General features: G+C 45.1%; 2 protein-coding genes and 3 non-coding genes across 5 annotated transcripts; 1 reads left to right on the forward strand and 4 right to left on the reverse strand.

Annotated features, from left to right (window-relative positions):
• Nucleotides 1–507: 507 nt before the first annotated feature.
• On the forward strand, nt 508–8,307 carry DHDH (dihydrodiol dehydrogenase). Its single transcript, XM_030197913.1, is given in 9 exon segments — nt 508–650; nt 1,279–1,390; nt 1,729–1,892; nt 2,085–2,139; nt 2,142–2,216; nt 2,219–2,335; nt 2,456–2,580; nt 2,995–3,145; nt 8,038–8,307. Coding segments are annotated over 9 exon segments (990 nt in total). The 5' UTR covers nt 508–560; the 3' UTR covers nt 8,139–8,307.
• A 150-nt stretch (nt 8,308–8,457) lies between these two features.
• On the reverse strand, nt 8,458–13,842 carry RPS11 (ribosomal protein S11). Its single transcript, XM_030197915.1, has 5 exons — nt 13,734–13,842; nt 13,516–13,647; nt 9,806–9,881; nt 8,985–9,114; nt 8,458–8,644 (listed from the first exon to the last, which is right to left on the reverse strand). The coding sequence occupies exons 1-5, from the start codon at nt 13,746–13,748 to the stop codon at nt 8,521–8,523; spliced, it is 477 nt and encodes a 158-aa protein (XP_030053775.1). The 5' UTR covers nt 13,749–13,842; the 3' UTR covers nt 8,458–8,520.
• Nucleotides 8,825–8,908, reverse strand: LOC115467437. Its single transcript, XR_003941729.1, has one exon. It is a non-coding gene; the product is annotated as a small nucleolar RNA SNORD35 (small nucleolar RNA).
• Nucleotides 9,660–9,750, reverse strand: LOC115467435. The gene has a single exon (XR_003941727.1). It is a non-coding gene; the product is annotated as a small nucleolar RNA SNORD35 (small nucleolar RNA).
• Nucleotides 10,339–10,432, reverse strand: LOC115467436. The gene has a single exon (XR_003941728.1). It is a non-coding gene; the product is annotated as a small nucleolar RNA SNORD35 (small nucleolar RNA).
• Nucleotides 13,843–18,264: the final 4,422 nt, after the last annotated feature.

The raw sequence follows: 18,264 nt of genomic DNA on the forward strand, positions 1-18,264 counted from the left end.
TCCCATAGATATGCATCTGTTCTCATCCCTTGGACTCCTTCAATATGTGTATAGTGTCAGCACCATTCCCACCCTTTTAGCTGGGAGCAAATGACAGTCTTGACAAAGGGACTCATATCCTTGAAAACTCATTCCTGAATACATTGATTAATCTGTAAAGGTCCCCCACTCTCCTTGTCTCCTCTGTTCCATTCAGGGAGATGACATTCTGATAAAGGAAAACACAGGAACTACAAGTCCCAGCAGGCAATAGGGTTACAAGCACTAGCATATCAGCTTGGCCTTGGAGAAAGATATTCCAATCTTGTACAAGTTTAGCCACTTCTCTGGCTGTGTATCACACACACATAATCTGGGCGGTGCAGGACCTCATGGTAGATCTCCACTGAAAGACTAGCCAGCCCCAGCCGTCAGTAACCTGGAAGCTGGCCAGTGACCTTTGGCTTGTCCGCCTCAGTCACCCAGCCATATATTTAAAGAAGGAAATCCAGAGTCCTGCTTCAGGATTGGTGCTCCACTGCAGGTCCAGTCGTTGTACCCACACTCTGTGTCTTTCCAGCATGGCTACCAGATGGGGTATCTGTTCTGCAGGGAAGATCAGCAACGACTTCCTGGTAGCGCTGAAGACCTTGCCAGCACATGATCACCAGGTGAGTGGGGGAGGGAGGGCATATTTCCGAGAAATTGAAGCAGGCAGGAGACAGCCCCCTGCCACTTCATCATGAAACTGTACACCAGCATCCTGCACTCCCGTTATCATGTAACCCTTTCATTGCTAGGTCCAGATTATCTGTAACATTAGAAATGACTCTCGGACAGCATGCACCAACTAGACCCTGATGGTATGAATTCCACCTACACTTATGTACTTATCATACCTAGCTTTATAACACTAATTAATCCCCTTATTTTGCTTACTCTATACTATTAAAATGTCTTATTGCATATTTTGTTGACATTGTAAGCAGTATACTATGACACTTTGTATTTCAATATTTTTACTGTTGTAATTGCCCATTGTTTAGGTTTGACTTATTCTTGCTGTACACTGCCATGAGTGAATTCCTTCAAAAAGGCGGTAAATAAATCTCAATAATGTAATTCTGTACAGATATGTATAAGGGAATAGAGCTGACAAGGGGAGAAAAGGAGCAAACTATCACCAAAATGCGATCTGGATTCAACGCCCCACACCACCCCCTTTTTGCAAGAGGGTGAACTGGCAGAATGATCAAAAACTCCCTCCTTACCCCCACCTTCTGTCTCTTCCTCTTACAGGCTGTGGTGGTGGCAGCTCGTGATCTCAGCCGTGCCCAGGAATTTGCCAAGCGCCACTCCATCCCAAAGGCATACGGGTCTTACGAGGAGCTTGCCAAGGACCCTAACATCGGTAAGACCCCAAACCTGACAGACCACAGAAGCAGCAGCTAAATCCATAGCTTCAACAGGTCTAGTACTGCTGTAGCCCGAGGGAAGACAGTAGCCATGCTTTTCCCAAGCAGAGTTAAGGCACTTCCCAAGGGCAAACAGCCAATAATATATGGTCTGTTAAACTCAAAACACTGGTGGACATATGCTATATGATGAGGCCTGTGTAGGGTGTTATCTTCTAGTCAGTTCTGGTTTCACCCACTCATTTCTCCAAGGGAAGTGGGAAACTCTAAAATGGTCCCTGGTCTGATTTGCTGGCTGCTTTGAGCATGACTGACACAACTGTTGACCCTGCAGATATCGTGTATGTGGGGGCCCTGCATACCCACCATCGGGACATAGTGCTCCTGTTCCTCCGGGCAAGGAAGAACGTGCTGTGCGAGAAGCCACTGGCTATGAACCCCAAGGAGGTTAAAGAGCTGGTGACAACAGCCCGGAAGAACAATGTGTTTCTCATGGAGGTAAGCTTCCCAACTTCACATTCTCCATGACCTGTACGCAAATGAGCCTGCAGCTGGGGCACAGGGGTGCTGTCTATCCCAGATTTTCACAGAATACAGTCCCATCCAGTTTGAAACTCTGAAAGAGCCATGTACTGTCACACGCAGGGAAAGCATCTTTTTAAAGCTCTGACCTTATGTTCTCACTTGCAGGGCCTTTGGACACGCTTCTTCCCTGTCTCAGAGCAGATCAGAACGCTACTTTCGCAAAGACTGTGGGAGAAGTGAAGCTGGTGAGAGCAGAGTTTGGCAACAGCCTTGATCATGTGCCTCGCCTGGTGGAAAAGGAGCTAGGGGAGGAGCTCTCCTGGACATCGGCTGCTACTGCATCCAGTTTGTTTGCATGGTCTTTGGCGGAGAAAAGCCTGAGTCGATTACAGCCACAGGGTACCAGTACAAGACAGGTATGAGAACCATTAGGAGAGATAAAGATGGGAATAGACATGGAGTGCCAGCAGCCAGTCAAGGAAGCAGTTGGTGATGAGGTCCTGCCTGTCCATCGTAAGCCTCTCTTCCTTTTACAGGTGTGGAAGAAACCGTGACCATTGTCCTACAGTACTCTGGCAAGCGCCAGGCAATTATCACCAACTCCATTATGGTACCGCTGCCAAATGAGGCAGTCATCTGCTGTAGCAATGGGATCATCCAGGTACACACAGAACTTGTGCCAGAGTGATGTTTGGTGGACTTTAGAATAATACTTCCAACCTCCTGATTATAGATGACCTCCTAAAGTCCTCCCAATCCCATCTGTTCTCTCATTCTATGATCTCCTAAGATCCTTCCCAAAACCCAACATTAATGATGCTGAACACTTCTAGGTCCGTTCACCCTCCTCCCACCCCATACAATCTGAGTCCACAGGCTTTCCCCCTGCTCCTCACAACCCTCTATTTCTATGATTAGTCTTTCTACCCCTTCCTGATTCATTCAAAGTGCTAGAGCTTGTCAGCTCAGTCACAAACTGCATCTGTCATTAAAGTAACCCAGTTCATAGATGTGTGCTTATGTAAGGTTAGCAGATGCTGTCGGCCAAAATCAGTCTCTTCCCTTTCTCTTCCAGGTTCCTGGTACGATGTGGTGCCCAACCTCTCTGGTTGTCAATGGAAAGGAGACTAAATACCCACTGCCTCCTACCACCGAGACAATGAACTTCACCAACAGCACCGGTCTCAGCTATGAAGCAGAACACGTACGCCAGTGCCTGCTAAAAGGTGAGAACAAACGCCCAGCTACAGTAATTTCTGATGAAAATAATTATCCCAACATGTCACATTACACGACCTAGCCAGTGTGCACAGGGATCCTTTTCCAATAGTGGTGCATGGGAAAGAATATCAGGCTATGATCTATGCACCCATCGAGTTTAGGCAAGGAAGCAACCTTAACCACAGCCAATGGAATTAAGCCCTCAACCAAGGACTGAAGTTTGTTCTGCAGAGTAACCAATTGCAACCAGTAGCCTATAAGTAGGAGTTCTCTGTTATACTAACAGTAACTTGCACTTCTGGCCTTCCTCTATTCAAGAGTGAATTATCTGTATTTATTTATTTATTGCATTTGTATCCCACATTTTCCCACCTTTTTGCGGGCTCAGTGTGGCTTACAATACATTATGAATCGTGGAAATACAATTTGTTACAACTTGGTTATGGATTACATTGAGATGAGCTGTTTGAGTCAATGTTAAAGTATCGTTAAGGAGTATAATCATGGAAAAGCACTGAAACATTGGAAGGAAACAAGGGAGACAAAAAGGGGCAATATATAATAACAGGAAAACACTTGGTATACATTTTCTATGAGTAAAGGTTTGAGTGTGGTGAGATTCCGGGGGATGAGAATTCAGGAGTGGTTGTATTGATGCATAACTGAACAGTGAGTGTGGGCTTTATGTGTTTTGGTTCTTTCCGTAAATTTTCTCAAAAAGATGGGTCTTCAATAGTTTGCGGAAGGTGGTTTGTTTGTAGATCGTTTTCAGGTTGCGTGGTAGTGTGTTCCAGAACTGCGTGCTCATGTAAGAAAAGGTTGACGCGTGCAGCGCCTTGTATTTCAAGCCCTTGCAATTAGGGACTACAAGTTTTGGATGGCTCCTTTTCTAGTAGCTCAGGTTTGGAATGGCTTACCCCTCTTAAGCAGCAGTCATATTTGTCATTTTGCTTTCTTAAATACCTACATAAGTACATAAGTAATGCCACACTGGGAAAAGACCAAGGGTCCATCGAGCCCAGCATCCTGTCCACGACCGAGGCCAATCCAGGCCAAGGGCACCTGGCAAGCTTCCCAACGTACAAACATTCTATGCATGTATTCCTGGAACTGTGGATTTTCCCAAGTCCATTAGTAGCGGTTTATGGACTTGTCCTTTAGGAAACCGTCTAACCCTTTTTTAAACTCTGCCAAGCTAACCGCCTTCACCACGTTCTCCGGCAACGAATTCCAGAGTTTAATTATGCATTGGGTGAAGGAACATTTTCTCTGATTTTGTTTTAAATTTACTACACTGTAGTTTAATCGCATGCCCCCTAGTCCTAGTATTTTTGGAAAGCATGAACACTTCACATCCACCTGATCCACTCCACTCATTTTATATACCTCTATCATGTCTCCCCCCCCCCCCCCAGCCATCTCTTCTCCAAGCTGAAAAGCCCTAGCCTCCTTAGTCTTTCTTCATAGGGAAGTCGTCCCATCCCCACTATCATTTTAGTCGCCCTTCGCTGCACCTTTTCCAGTTCCACTATATCTTTCTTGAGATGCGGCGGCCAGAATTGAACACAATACTCAAGGTGCGGTCACACCATGGAGCGATATAACAGCATTATAACATCCTCACACCTGTTTTCCATACATTTCCTAATAATACCCAACATTCTATTCGCTTTCCAAGCCGCAGCAGCACACTGAGCACAAGGTTTCAGGCAGCACACTGAGCAGGTTTCAGTGTATTATCGACTCCCAGATGCCTTTCTTGGTCCGTAACTCCTAACATGGAACCTTGCATGACGTAGCTATAATTCGGGTTCTTTTTTTTCCCCACATGCCTCACCTTGCACTTGCTCACATTAAACGTCATCTGCCATCTAGCTGCCCAGTCTCCTAAGGTCCTTCTGTAATTTTTCACAATCCTGTCGCGAGTTAACGACTTTGAATAACTTTGTGTCATCAGCAAATTTAATTACCTTGCTAGTTACTCCCATCTCTAAATCATTTATAAATATATTAAAAAGCAGCAGTCCTAGCACAGACCCCTGAGGAACCCCACTAACTACCCTTCTCCATTGTGAATACTGCCCATTTAACCCCACTCTCTGTTTCCTATCCTTCAACCAGTTTTTAATCCACAATAGGACTTTTCCTCCTATCCCATGACCCTCCAATTTCCTCTGTAGCCTTTCATGCGGTACCTTGTCAAATGCCTTTTGAAAGTCCAGATACACAATCTCCCCTTTGTCCACATGTTTGTTTAATCCTTCCAAGAATTGAAGTAAATTGGTCAGACAAGATTTCACCACACAAAAGCCGTGCTGACTTGGTCTCAAGTAATCCATGTCCTTGGATGTGCTCTGTAATTTTGTTTTTAATAATAGCCTCTACCATTTTCCCCAGCACCGACGTCAGACTTACAGGTCTATAATTTCCCGGATCTCCCCTGGAACCTTTTTTAAAAATGGGCGTTACATTGGCCACCCTCCAATCCTCCAGTAGCAAGTTCGATTTTAAGAATAAATTGCATATCACTAGCAGTAGCTCCCCAAGCTCATTTTTCAGTTCTGTCGGTACTCGAGGATGAATACCATCTGGTCCAGGAGATTTGCTACTCTTCAGTTTGCTGAACTGCCCCATTACGTCCTCGTCAGTATGTTTCTCCGACTCGTCCAATCGGTATCCCACCCAAATCTTCCTCAGTGAAGACCGAAGCAAAGAATTCATTCAATCTCTCCGCTACGTCTTTGTCTTCCTTGATCGCTCCTTTTACCCCTCGGTCATCCAGCAGCCCAACAGATTCTTTTGCCGGCTTCCTGCTTTTAATATACCGGAAAAAAATTTTACGTTTTTTTTTTTTGCCTCTAATGCTATCTTTTTTTCATAATCCCTCTTGGCCTTATCTGTGCCTTGCATTTGCTTTAACACTCCTTATCCTAATTCAGGATAGATGATTCTCTTTTGGTGTAATTGCTCTTATTTTGTAATTCCTGGTTAACCTTTTGTAAACTGCTGTGGAAATGAGCCTGGTTTAGATTACTAATTTTGATGTCAGAACTGGACGTACACAGCACTGTATAATGAGACTGAAGGGGGGCAGACTCAAGAAAAATGTCAGGAAGTATTTTTTCAAGGAAAGAGTGGTGGATACTTGGAATGCCCTCCCGTGGGAGGTGGTGGTGATGAAAATGGTAACGGAATTCAAAAATGCATGAGATAAACTTAAAGGAATCCTGTTTCATCTCCACCACCTCCTGCGGGAGGGCATTCCAAGCATCCACCAACTCTCTCCGTGAAAAACTACTTCCTGATATATTTCTTGAGTCTGCCCCCCCCTTCAATCTCATTTCATGTCCTCTAGTTCTACCACCTTCCCATCTCTGGAAAAGGTTCATTTGTGGATTAATATTTTTCAAATATTTTTACGTCTGTATCATATCACCCGTTTCACCTTTCCTCCAGGGTATACATGTTCAGGTCAGGAAGTCTCTCCTCATACGTCTTGTAACGCAAATCCCATACCATTCTCGTAGCTTTTCTTTGCACCGCTTCAATTCTTTTTACATACTTAGCCAGATACGGCTTCCAAAACTGAACACAATACTCCAGGTAGGGCCTCACCGACTTATACAGGGGCATCAACACTTCCTTTCTTCTGCTGGTCACACCTCTCTATACAGCCTAGCAACCTTCTAGATACGGCCACCGCCTTGTCGCCTTCAGATCCTATCACCCCAAGATCCCTCTCCCCGTCTGTACATATAAGACTCTCACCGCCTAACACATATGTCTCCCGTGGATTTCTACTCCCTAAGTGCATCACTTTGCATTTCTTCGCATTGAATTTTAATTGCCAAACCTTAGACCAGATCCTTTTTCATGTTTTCCACTCCCTCCCGGGTGTCCACTCTGTTACAAATCTTAGTATCATCCGCAAAAAGGCAAACTTTACCTTCTAACCTTTCAGCAATGTCACTCACAAATATACTGAACAGAATCGGCCCCAGAACTGATCTCTGAGGCACTCCACTACTCACCTTTCCCCTCATCTGAGCGAATTCCATTAACCACCACCCTCTGGTGTCCATTATAAACTCATTCATGGACAGTGAACCTGAATGCTAACAATTTTGCAATGCTGCATTTTCTTCTATGTGGGCTCCTACTAACCACCAAGGCTGTGGAGTGCATATACCAAACCTTTAACTCTGGATACCTATATTTTTCTACTGCCTAACTCCTACTGATAGTAGGCTTTAAATTTTTGTTCCAGACCTAAGTACTTGTAAATTTAACTTATACTTAACCGGTACTTAAGATCCAGGTAGTATAACATTTATTTTATTTATGCATTCTTGTATCCCACTATTATCCAAAACCAAGTTTCAGTTCAAAGTGGCTTACAATTTACATTTTGGTGTACTTATAATAGTATTGTGCAATGTTGAGGGGGCATCTATAGTTTTTTCTGGTTATTCATAGTGTTTTTTTTTTTTTTGAGAGATAGATTTGAAATGGAAAAGGTAGTGGTAGCTTGTGTTCAATTGTAGATTTTTGATGATAGAACTTTTTGAAGAGGTATGTTTTCATTTCTTTTCTGAATTGGAGATTGCTGATGCTTCCTATGGTTTTTGGGATCAAGTTCCACCATTTGGAACCATAGCTAACAGTTTTTTAGATGGTAATAAATTTACTCTATATAATGTTTTCAGTTCTTATTTTGAAGCCGAGTCGGTACATTTTTAGCGAAACTGTTTCCATAGCCCTTTTAACTACTCCCTCCCCACTCAGGGCTGTTGGTTTACCTGTGCGCTGAGAGACATTTAAAACTGAGAGGCTGTCATGACTGCTTTTCCATTATGTAATCACATGTGCCTCACAAATTTCTTCTTTGTGCCCACAGGATTAAAGGAAAGTCCCATCCTGAGCCTGGCTGACAGTGAGCTGGTGGCTTACATCATCGACGAAGCCCGCAAACAGCTAGGGGTCATTCCTACAAAATAAGCTTTAGCAGAGGAAAAAACACCCTGCTCCAGCAGCTCTACCCCTCCCCCTCCACCCACACCATGGTACCAAAACCTGAGCACAACACTCCAAGCCACGCACAAACTGATTCCAAATCTGTTACTGCAAATTATTTTCTGGGCTGAGGTGGGAACAGATTATTCCCACTTATAACCTATATAAAAAGATGACTTTACTGTGAAACCATCACACCCATTCTGTAATTCACCACCTGTATAATAAAAGCTCTGTTTTACATATAGATTAAAGGTATATGCTGTATTTCTCTGCTGGATAATAATTTTCAGTGAACACAAAGATAGGTGTTTTCTATATTTATTTAGCTTGGAAACTACATTTTCCTCTCCCTCCTCCTGTTTTATTAAAATTTCTGGAACTGTTTTTTGGTGCCAGCAGCTTTCGTCACCTTTAGGACATTGAAACGGACTGTCTTGCTTAGTGGACGGCACTCGCCAACTGTGACAATGTCGCCAATCTGAACATCTCTGAAAAGACAAGCAGGAGTTTAAAAGAATACAAAGCCATCCATCCCACATAATGACATGCCTAAGGTTAATCTACAGTCACTTCTCACCCTTCCTTCAAACCCTACCCCCCACCTCCTGCTGCCTGAAACTTCTTAACACCCCCCACCAGGTATTACTAATACTAACCTCCCAGAGCTGCTCAGTATATGCCACTAGGCTTTTTCAGCAGTTCCCACTGAATATGGGGAGCTCTGAAGACCATCGTGAGTTCAAACATCATTGATACAGCAATATGTCATGATCCAGCACAAGAACCACCCCGCCCACTTCAAACAGATCAAAAGCTGCAGCTACACACCTGAAGCAGGGGGAGAGATGCACAGACATGTTCTTGTGGCGCTTCTCAAACCGGTTATACTTGCGAATGTAATGCAAGTAGTCCCTGCGGATGACAATGGTTCTCTGCATCTTCATCTTGGTCACCACACCTTGGGGGAGAGGGTGAGAGGTCACTTCCGAGAAGCGGAACTTGTATCCCGTCTTGTTTAATAGTGATGATGAGAATGTGCGTGTTGAGCCCTGCACCCCCCAATCAATCTTACACAACAACAACCATTAAGGGCAGATGTTGGGTAGCTCTCACCACTGGTTATCACACTTTGGACAAAATTTCTATAATTAAAAACACAACCAACCACCCAACATCAAACCTCTCAGTCAGTCCCCTCACTGCCTTTTGTCTCCACCCCAAAACATTTGAATATCAAGCTGACAAACAGCTCAGACATTGCCTACACGCTACTTGCATGTACCAGAAAGTTTGGGTCACTGGTCACATTGTTTTGAAAGTGGCTAAACACACCACATACATTTAATCATGAAGAGTTCTCACAAGCATGTTCCCTATAGACAAAAAAAAAAAGGGGAGTAACCTTTAGCACATCCAGCCCTACATCAAATGTGTGCCAAGCAACAACTAGTATACATATATGTCTGGCTACTGGTGTCACCCCTCTGATTAGGTGTACTCTGAGCACTGGCATCAGTAAAGCCGTTTGGCCTTGTCGTCAAAGTCCCATTAATGGAACTTGGAAGACCATCGTGAGATTAAAGCATCATCTGCCATTCAGGAAGTTAAACACATTTGTCTCCCAGTGTCTGAGAATATGCAGTCTTTACCTGAAAGGATTCGGCCTCGGATAGACACGTTACCAGTGAATGGACATTTTTTATCAATGTAAGTGCCGTCGATAGCCTGAAAGACAGGAGAACTAGTGTTACACATTGCTTTGCTCTGGCCACCCTGGTACGACTGTATGACGTACATTTATCAAAGTGGGTGAGAGAAATACAGGAGAATGCACTCTAAAGGAAGCTTCTCCGCTGTCATCATTTCCACTCCTTAAAAACCTTGTTCATACTTCAGTACACAAGCTTATCTCACCCATGTCTCTGGTGCAGCTTTCATTCAACATCTGACAGAATGCTGTGGTACTTGTACTGATCTTCCCCTTGTGTAAATGATTAAAGATGAAACAATGTTTGGCTAGTTTGACTGTTAGCTTTTCCACTAATTTCTTACCACACAGTTATTAATCCCCAAGCTGGGGTCAGGTGGGAGAGTAACTCCACTAAACAACCTACATTCTTCTCCTCCAGTTTCAGCAGGCTGACAAACCAACCTTCTCATCCTAATCTGTTAAGGCTGGTGTGAGTTGGCATCAGCAAAGCCATCAGGCACTGTCGTCAAAGTCCCTCTCACCATAGAGACTCGGAAGACCATCGTGAGAATATACATCATTTGCCAAAACATCACCGCTGGGCCTCTCAAGTGATACAGTAATCCCCCCCCCCCCCCCCACAGATGGCTACAGTCAAGCCGGTTGCTGCTATAGCTCCTGAATCCCCACTGCTTCTTCATCTTCCATAATTCACAAGCAATAGCACTTTTCTGGAAATAAGGAAGAGTCGTCAGGATTTTAGGGGCTACCACAGGATGAAAGTATTTTACGTAAACTTGGAGGTTTAGGAAACACTGATGTACGTCTGCACATGATTTTGGGGGGGGGGGGTTGATGCACCTTTTGTGTGTTATTTTGCCTACTGTGAAGAGATGATTATTTAAAAACCATTTATATTCTGCCTACCCCATTTGTAAATCTCAAACAGCTACACAAGACATTCAAGAAATAATTAACAGGTCAAGGCAGCAGAAAATTAGTGAGAGATATGCTGAAGCCTGGTGTCACCATGAAGAGATCCTACTCAAAGACACCAGAAGCTGATGTGATGGAAGTGTGCTCTGGTTTTGCAAAGCGTTTAAGCAGCTTGAGCACTGACAGAGGTTTGTGACCAAGGTGACACACAAAACCCTGGTATGCACATCAAAGGGTAACAACACTAGTTCAGTATATAGCACAGATATGAATAACAGTCACAACCAGTGTAAAGAACCCATAAATTGGTTCGATCTGCAGTGAAGCGACATACTTCAGATCACTGATCCTCCCCTCTCAATCCTTGAGACTACTACTACTAAACATTTCTAGAGCGCTACTAGGGTTACACAGTGCTGTACAATTAATAACTAAGGACGGTCCTGCTCAGAAAAGCTTACAATCTAAAGGACGAAATGTCAGTTGGGGTAGTCTCGATTTCCTGAGTAGAGGTGTTGTGATTAGGTGCCGAAGGCGACATTGAAGAGGTGGGCTTTGAGCAATGATTTGAAGATGGGTAGGGAGGGGGCCTGGCGTATGTGCTCAGGGAGTTTGTTCCAAGCATGGGGTGAGGCGAGGCAGAAAGGGCAGAGCCTAGAGTTGGCGGTGGTGGAGAAGGGTAATGAAAGGAGGGATTTGTCTTGAGAGCGGAGGTTACGGGTAGGGACATAAGGGGAAATGAGGGTAGAGAGGTAGTGAGGGGCTGCAGACCGAGTGCATTTGTAGGTAAGAAGGAGAAGCTTGAACTGAATGCGGTATCTGATCGGAAGCCAGTGAAGTGACTTGAGGAGAGGGGTGATATGAGTATATCGGTCAAGGCGGAAGATAAGACGTGCGGCAGAGTTCTGGATGGACTGAAGGGGGGATAGGTGGCTAAGTGGGAGGCCGGTGAGGAGTAGGTTGCAGTAGTCAAGGCGAGAGGTAATGAGAGAGTGGATGAGAGTACGGGTGGTGTGCTCAGAGAGGAAGGGGCGAATTTTACTAATGTTGTAGAGGAAGAAGTGACAGGTCTTGGCTATCTGCTGGATATGCGCAGAGAAGGAGAGGGAGGAGTCGAAGATGACACCGAGTTTGCACGCAGATGAGACAGGGATGATGAGGGTGTTATCAACTGAGATAGAGAGTGAAGGGAGAGGAGAAGTGGGTTTGGGTGGGAAAACAATAAGTTTTGGCCATGTTAAGTTTCAGGTGGCGGTTGGACATCCAGGCGGCAATGTCGGATAAGCAGGCCGATACTTTGGCCTGGATTTCCGCAGTGATGTCTGGTGTGGAGAGATACAGCTGGGTCTCGTCAGCATAAAGATGATAGTGGAAACCATGAGATGAGATCAGGGAGCCTAATGAAGAGGTGTAGATTGAAAAAAGGAGGGGCCCAAGGACAGATCCCTGAGGAACTCCAACAGAGAGCGGGATAGGGGAGGAGGAGGAACCATTAGAGTGTACTCTGAAGGTACGATGGGAGAGATAAGAGGAGAACCAGGAGAGGACGGGGGCCTGGAACCCAAAGGAGGACAGTGTGTCAAGAAGTAGGTTGTGATTGACAGTGTCAAAAGCGGCGGATAGGTCGAGGAGGATGAGGATGGAGTAGTGACCTTTGGATTTGGCGAGGAACAGGTCATTGCAGACTTTTGATAGTGCAGTTTCTGTCGAGTGTAGGGAGCGAAAGCCGGATTGAAGCGGATCGAGGATGGCATGAGAGGAGAGAAAATCAATGCAGCGGCTGCCCAACACACAAAAATCCCAGGTGGTCTAGTGGATCCCCCAAATCCAACCCCAAAGATTCCCCCATGCAGTCACCACCCTGAACCATGTGCGCTAGCAGGACCCCGTTTCAGAGATTAGACCCTCCAATCGTGCCCAGTCCCTAAATAATTCCTGGTGATCTACTGGACCCCCCCCCCCCAACAAAACCACCTGTAAAATCTGTTTTACTGTTCTTTGGACACTTGGAAAAAGGGTACTGGGTTTGATGGTTTTGGTCTGCCCCAGTATGGCAACATTTATGTTATGTCATCTCATAAAAGTGGTATTTAAAGACTCAAACACCCCCCCCCCCAAACCCTGTTGATGAAATGAATCTCCCAAGCCAAGTTACTAGAAATGCCCCCCCCCCCCCCCAAAGGATCGCTCTAGTCTATAGAAAGCCCCAGAGATAATGGATTTGATCATCTTCCTATGGAAGAACCAAATCTGTCCAGATATTAGACGCAGGTGCTTTCTCTGTTCTCCACAACTTTGATTGGACAATGGAAAGGCCATACATCAGTCTATGACCCCCTCACCCCCAGAGATAATACATCGGGGGGGGGGGGGGGGGGGGCGCGCTGATGGAGGCCAACGCGCTCGCCGTGGTGACCCCCTCACCATCAGCTCACTTAAGTCTCGCGCTGCCCCCTGCTCACGCTCCTTCTTTTCCCTCCCCCCACCAAGTCAGGTTCGCTCCCACCTCACCCTCTCTCTCTTCTCCCCCCCCCCCCCCCGTTTGCGTTTCCCCACTCCCCCCTCTCCTCCACCCACCACCAAGTCCGGCTCGGTCCCACCTTGCGCTCTCCCCCCCCCCCGGGTCCGGTGTATTTCCCCACTCCCCTCCCCCACCTGGCGCTCCCGACCCCCTCAGGTCCGGTCCACTGGCGCTTCCCCCACTCCCCTCCCAGGTCGGGCGCGCGCTCTTACCTCCCGTGGCGTCTTGAAGCCCAGGCCGATATTCTTGTGGTAGCGAGGCAGCTTCTCTTTGCCGCCCTCGCCCAGCAGCACGCGCTTCTTGTTCTGGAAGATGGTCGGCTGCTTCTGGTACGCGCGCTCCGTCTGAGAGTGATAAAGAACAAACCGTTAACACCAGCTTCTCACCCCCACGCAACGGGTTCGGTTTCGGCATGTCGTGAGCTCCTCACCTGAATGTCCGCCATCTTGCCGAGAAAGAGGCTTCCGGCCTGCCACGGGCTCGACTTCAGCGCTCCGGCCGGAAGTGACGCCAGACGCAAGGTGGCCAGGCAGGGAGAGGGACGCAAGGATATTTCACTAAAGCCTGTGGGCGTGGGCGGAGCTTGTCGCCATATTGTGTGTCGCCTAAACATTCGCAGTCAATTGAAACTGAAAACAATAGCAAACGTGTGATATTTATATTGTTTTATTAAACCTCCTTAGTTTTGCATTCTTTATGTTAGCAGGGAAGTTGGGTGTGGGAGGTTTAATGTCTTCCAATCAAGTGGTGGCAGGTTCAAATCCCACTGCTGCTCTTTGTGACCTTGGGCAAGTCACTTAACACTCCATTGCCTCAGGTACAAACTTAGATTGTGAGCCCTCCTGGGACAGAGAAATATCCAGTGTTCCTGAATGTTACTCACCTTAAGCTACTACTGAAAAAGGTGTGAGCAAAATCTAAATAAATAAATGTGTCATTGCTCCAGAGCTTTTTTTTTTTTTTTGCAGTGCTGTATTGTGGGTTTCAGTGGAGCTATGACAATAAAATATTACTACAGAAAATCAATGTCAAGCGCTTATAACTGCCTATATATGGATTTTTTGGACAGCAGCTTTTAGATTTATTTTAAGCTCAGCGGGGGGGGGGGGGGGGGGGGGGGGGGGGAGATCCTGGGGTGAGAGCTGCTGTGCTGCCGCAGATGCTCTGGAGCAGCAGACTTGTTTTTTTACAGAGGCAAGTCCCCACAACTCAATTCATAGGCCAGTGGGGTAAACATGGGGAGAGGAGGCCTGGACCCCCCCCCCCCCCCCCCCCATCATCTGCTGGGCAGGCCAGCGCCAAGTATCACCATAGGAAGGCTTCTGTTTGTGGCGCTTGGGGACCCCTGCCAGCCCAGGTATGTGGGGTTTGTGGCTATGGCAGGAGAGTGGCAGGGAGGTGGGCCAAAATGGGCTTCCTGCCCCCACAAATCAAGGTCTGGCTAGCTGCTAGCTTTTGCCTGAAACTCATAGCCGGGGCCTTTCTTTTTTGAGGGGAACACCTTGAAATAGCTTTATGGCAAAACGCGTCTCAGCACAGACTCTCCTATGAATATTTACTGCTACGATAAGTGGATTGATATTTGTTTGTATACATAAAAAAAAGAATGTTAAAATGAGTGAAGTGAGTGCTCAGTGGGATCAATATAGATCTTGGGAACTGCACCACTGATGATTCATACCTAATTTCTAAGCAGAATTTTTGAGATTGTAGTTTGCGGGAACACTATTGTTATTATTCATGAGTATGTGATCCTGGCAACCTTATTTATTTCTAGCTGACTTTTTCCTATTGTGTCTACTATTTTATTTAACTCTTCATTTAGAACGATATACTCTAATTCTCACATCGTATTTTTTAGGCTTCTAGCATTTGTATATAGACACTTTGTGCGGCTTTGAAGTTGACTGGGATACTTTGCATCCTTTACCCTGTTCTCCCATTAAACACGCCTGGATTTCTTTTACCATTATTGAAACCTCTCTGTTGGGATTACCTAATGTCCCACTTCAATAGTATCCTTCAAAGATACTCCACATTGAACCATGCGCTCCCGGGCAACTGTCAGCTCCCCTCCACCCCACAGGTGTTTCAGAGAGATTACGTTGTTCAATATCTATAGACATCAGTAGTATTGCAGCCTGGCCTGATTTGATGGAACTTTTTCTCAGACTTAATCTGATAACAGACCTGTTCAAGAAAGCTTACCACAACGTCCCATCCTATATACAAAATAATTAGACTTTATACGAACTAGACAAAACCAAACTCTTGCCGCTTGACTGTTTAACCTCATTGCTATTAAAGAAAGCTATACAATACGCACTACCAATCTATTTCCTAAGTTGGAAATGATATCGCTATAGTCGATGACCTAACTTATGTTAAAACTCACTTGATCACTTAGAAACCTCTATGTAATGCCATAATGCATTCCTCTGTACCATGTATGTATGCACCTTAATGCAAAACCATTTGTATGCAATACCACAATGTACTCTTCTTTACCAAGTATATATGCACCTAAATGCAATACCATTTGAAATCCTGTACCCGGAAGTGGCGATCGCCATCACGGCATAATGTAAGCCACATTGAGCCTGCAAATAGGTGGGAAAATGTAGAATACAAATGCCGCAAATAATAATAATAATCCAGTTCCTGCTAGTGCAGTTGTTGAACCTTTTTAGCTGTGCTGGATTAATGACTCACAAAGCACACTCACGAGTAACAGCTATTTTCAAAATGGAGTTTTACTAAAAGCAAAGTGGATTGAATAGTAAAGCAATAAAGTTATTGGGATAAAAACATTAACAGTTGCATTCATTGTAGTTATGGTTCCTTTACATTTTACTTTGTATTATATTAGGCAATAACTTTTTTAAAGTATATTTTTTAATGTGTTCTTCACTGTACTTTTACTTTAGTATAAAAAATACATTTACTTTTACACTTAAGTACTTTACACAACACTGCTGATTCACAAATGCCCTGAGCGCATCACACACGATGCCAACATACTGCCATTACCAGCAACACCCAATCCCATGCATTGGGCTGGAAACCTCATAAAGCCAGATTCAACAGTTCAATACTGGAAACATATTTCCTCCCATACTTTGAAAAACAGAAATGTTGCACATTTCCAAAGCTGTTATTTTCTAATCCCTAAAAATTTTAAATATTCTTTTTTTCTACATTTGTTGCCCGGGAATCTGTTTTTAATTGGTTTATCCCAGTCTCTTTTCCATTTCCTTTTTGTTGGTCTTCTCCCAATTTCTTTTTCAGGGTCTCCTTTCATTTCGTCTGTGTATATTGCTGACATTTGTCTTCCAATCTGCCACACTTCCCCCAGGAGAGCTCTACTATTTGTATCAAGAGTTGCAGACCACAAAAAGCACACAACCATGTTTTTATGTATACTCTGTTCATCTGAATCACATGGGCTTGACAGTGATCCTGCTCCCATATGCCAGACTTCACATAGGACTACTTTAATCTATTGGCATCAAAAGACCCAGCCCCCCTTAGCAGGACTATATTGCTCACTGCAGTGCTCAAACACCACCTACTCTGAGGGAGGTATTCCTCTTTGCTTCAGGAAGGCTGCTTCTTCAGACACCCTCCTCCTCAGCTCACAAACAGATACATCCACACTAGACTGAGCAACTCACATGGACTACACCAACCCACAGGCCAGACTTCTGCGTTATCAATCAGCCAGCACAAAGGATCTATCACCATGAACTATGCATGCATCACCCCTGCTTGGTGTCAGAAAAAGATCCCAGTCTGCTGTGCCTATGCTAAACTAGTGTTTACAGAGTTTCCACTGGATGAGAGGGGTGCACTAAGGAAGGGGTGAAAGAAAGCAGAAAGGTCTTGGTGCAGGGACAACTGGATTGATAGGAGGCGCTGCATCTGTTAATGAAACGACTCAAAGCATGGCAGATGAGGGGGCACGTAGAAGGTGGAAATAAAGTACTACAGAGTGAAAAATAATGGGGCTGGAAAGTTAGGAGGGAGATATTGGGGGGGGGGGGGGTAGGAGACAGTTAAGTGTGTAGATGAGAAAGAGGGCTGGAGTGTAACAAGGGAGAATAAGATGTAAAATCTAATTATGAATGAGAATACGGAGAAAATGATGGACGAGAAAGACCAACGCTGGGCATTTTGTAGTCTCCTTTTCACTCTCGCTTTGCTGTCTTCTAATTTCTTTTGCAGCATATCTTTCAGGTCTTTTCTCTGCATATACTGCAGCCATGGTGTTTCTCTTCCATTATTTTTCTTCATTCCACCCTCTCTAACCACTTCCTTCTTTTTATATACTCCCTTTGAACCCCTGTATCTCCTCACTATGTCCCCCCCCAGGCTCTTTTTTTTTCTTTCTGCCCCATCAATCCCTTGCCACTAGGCTGGGCCAGCAATGTATTACAACCATCCCATTAAGCAGGGGTTTGAGGGAGCGCGGGGACTTGTGAAATCTCTGAAATGGGATGGCAGGGGGGAAAGACAAACACTAACACCTAGCCTACAGTCTCCACTGGTGAGAGACCTGTCAGATCACATCTGACTCCGATCTAGGTAGAATAAAGGCTGTTCCTAGAAGGGCTATCAAATCCATGCTAAGTCCACAGATCCAAACCTTGCGAGCAGATGCTAAAAGACCTTACAGAAAAAGCAGAGGATGAGGGAAGGAGAGAGGTATTACTAGAGGTATGTGGAGAACCTAAGGAGGGCATTTCTTACAGAAGCTGAGCTAAGTCCAGTAGCCCTACCTGCCCTGCACCCATTTCTGTGTTACCTAAAGCAGATGTGCCATAGACCCTCATTTCTCTAATACAGAGGGATAAAGCCTCTGACCACAGAGTGACAAAGACAGAACAGCAACACCGCTCAGTATTAAGTGGCTGACATTCTTTAATACCTTAACTCGAACAAAAGCAGACATCACCAAGATG

This window comes from Microcaecilia unicolor, chromosome 3, assembly GCF_901765095.1.
Source record: "Microcaecilia unicolor chromosome 3, aMicUni1.1, whole genome shotgun sequence".
Classification (NCBI taxonomy): domain Eukaryota; kingdom Metazoa; phylum Chordata; class Amphibia; order Gymnophiona; family Siphonopidae; genus Microcaecilia; species Microcaecilia unicolor.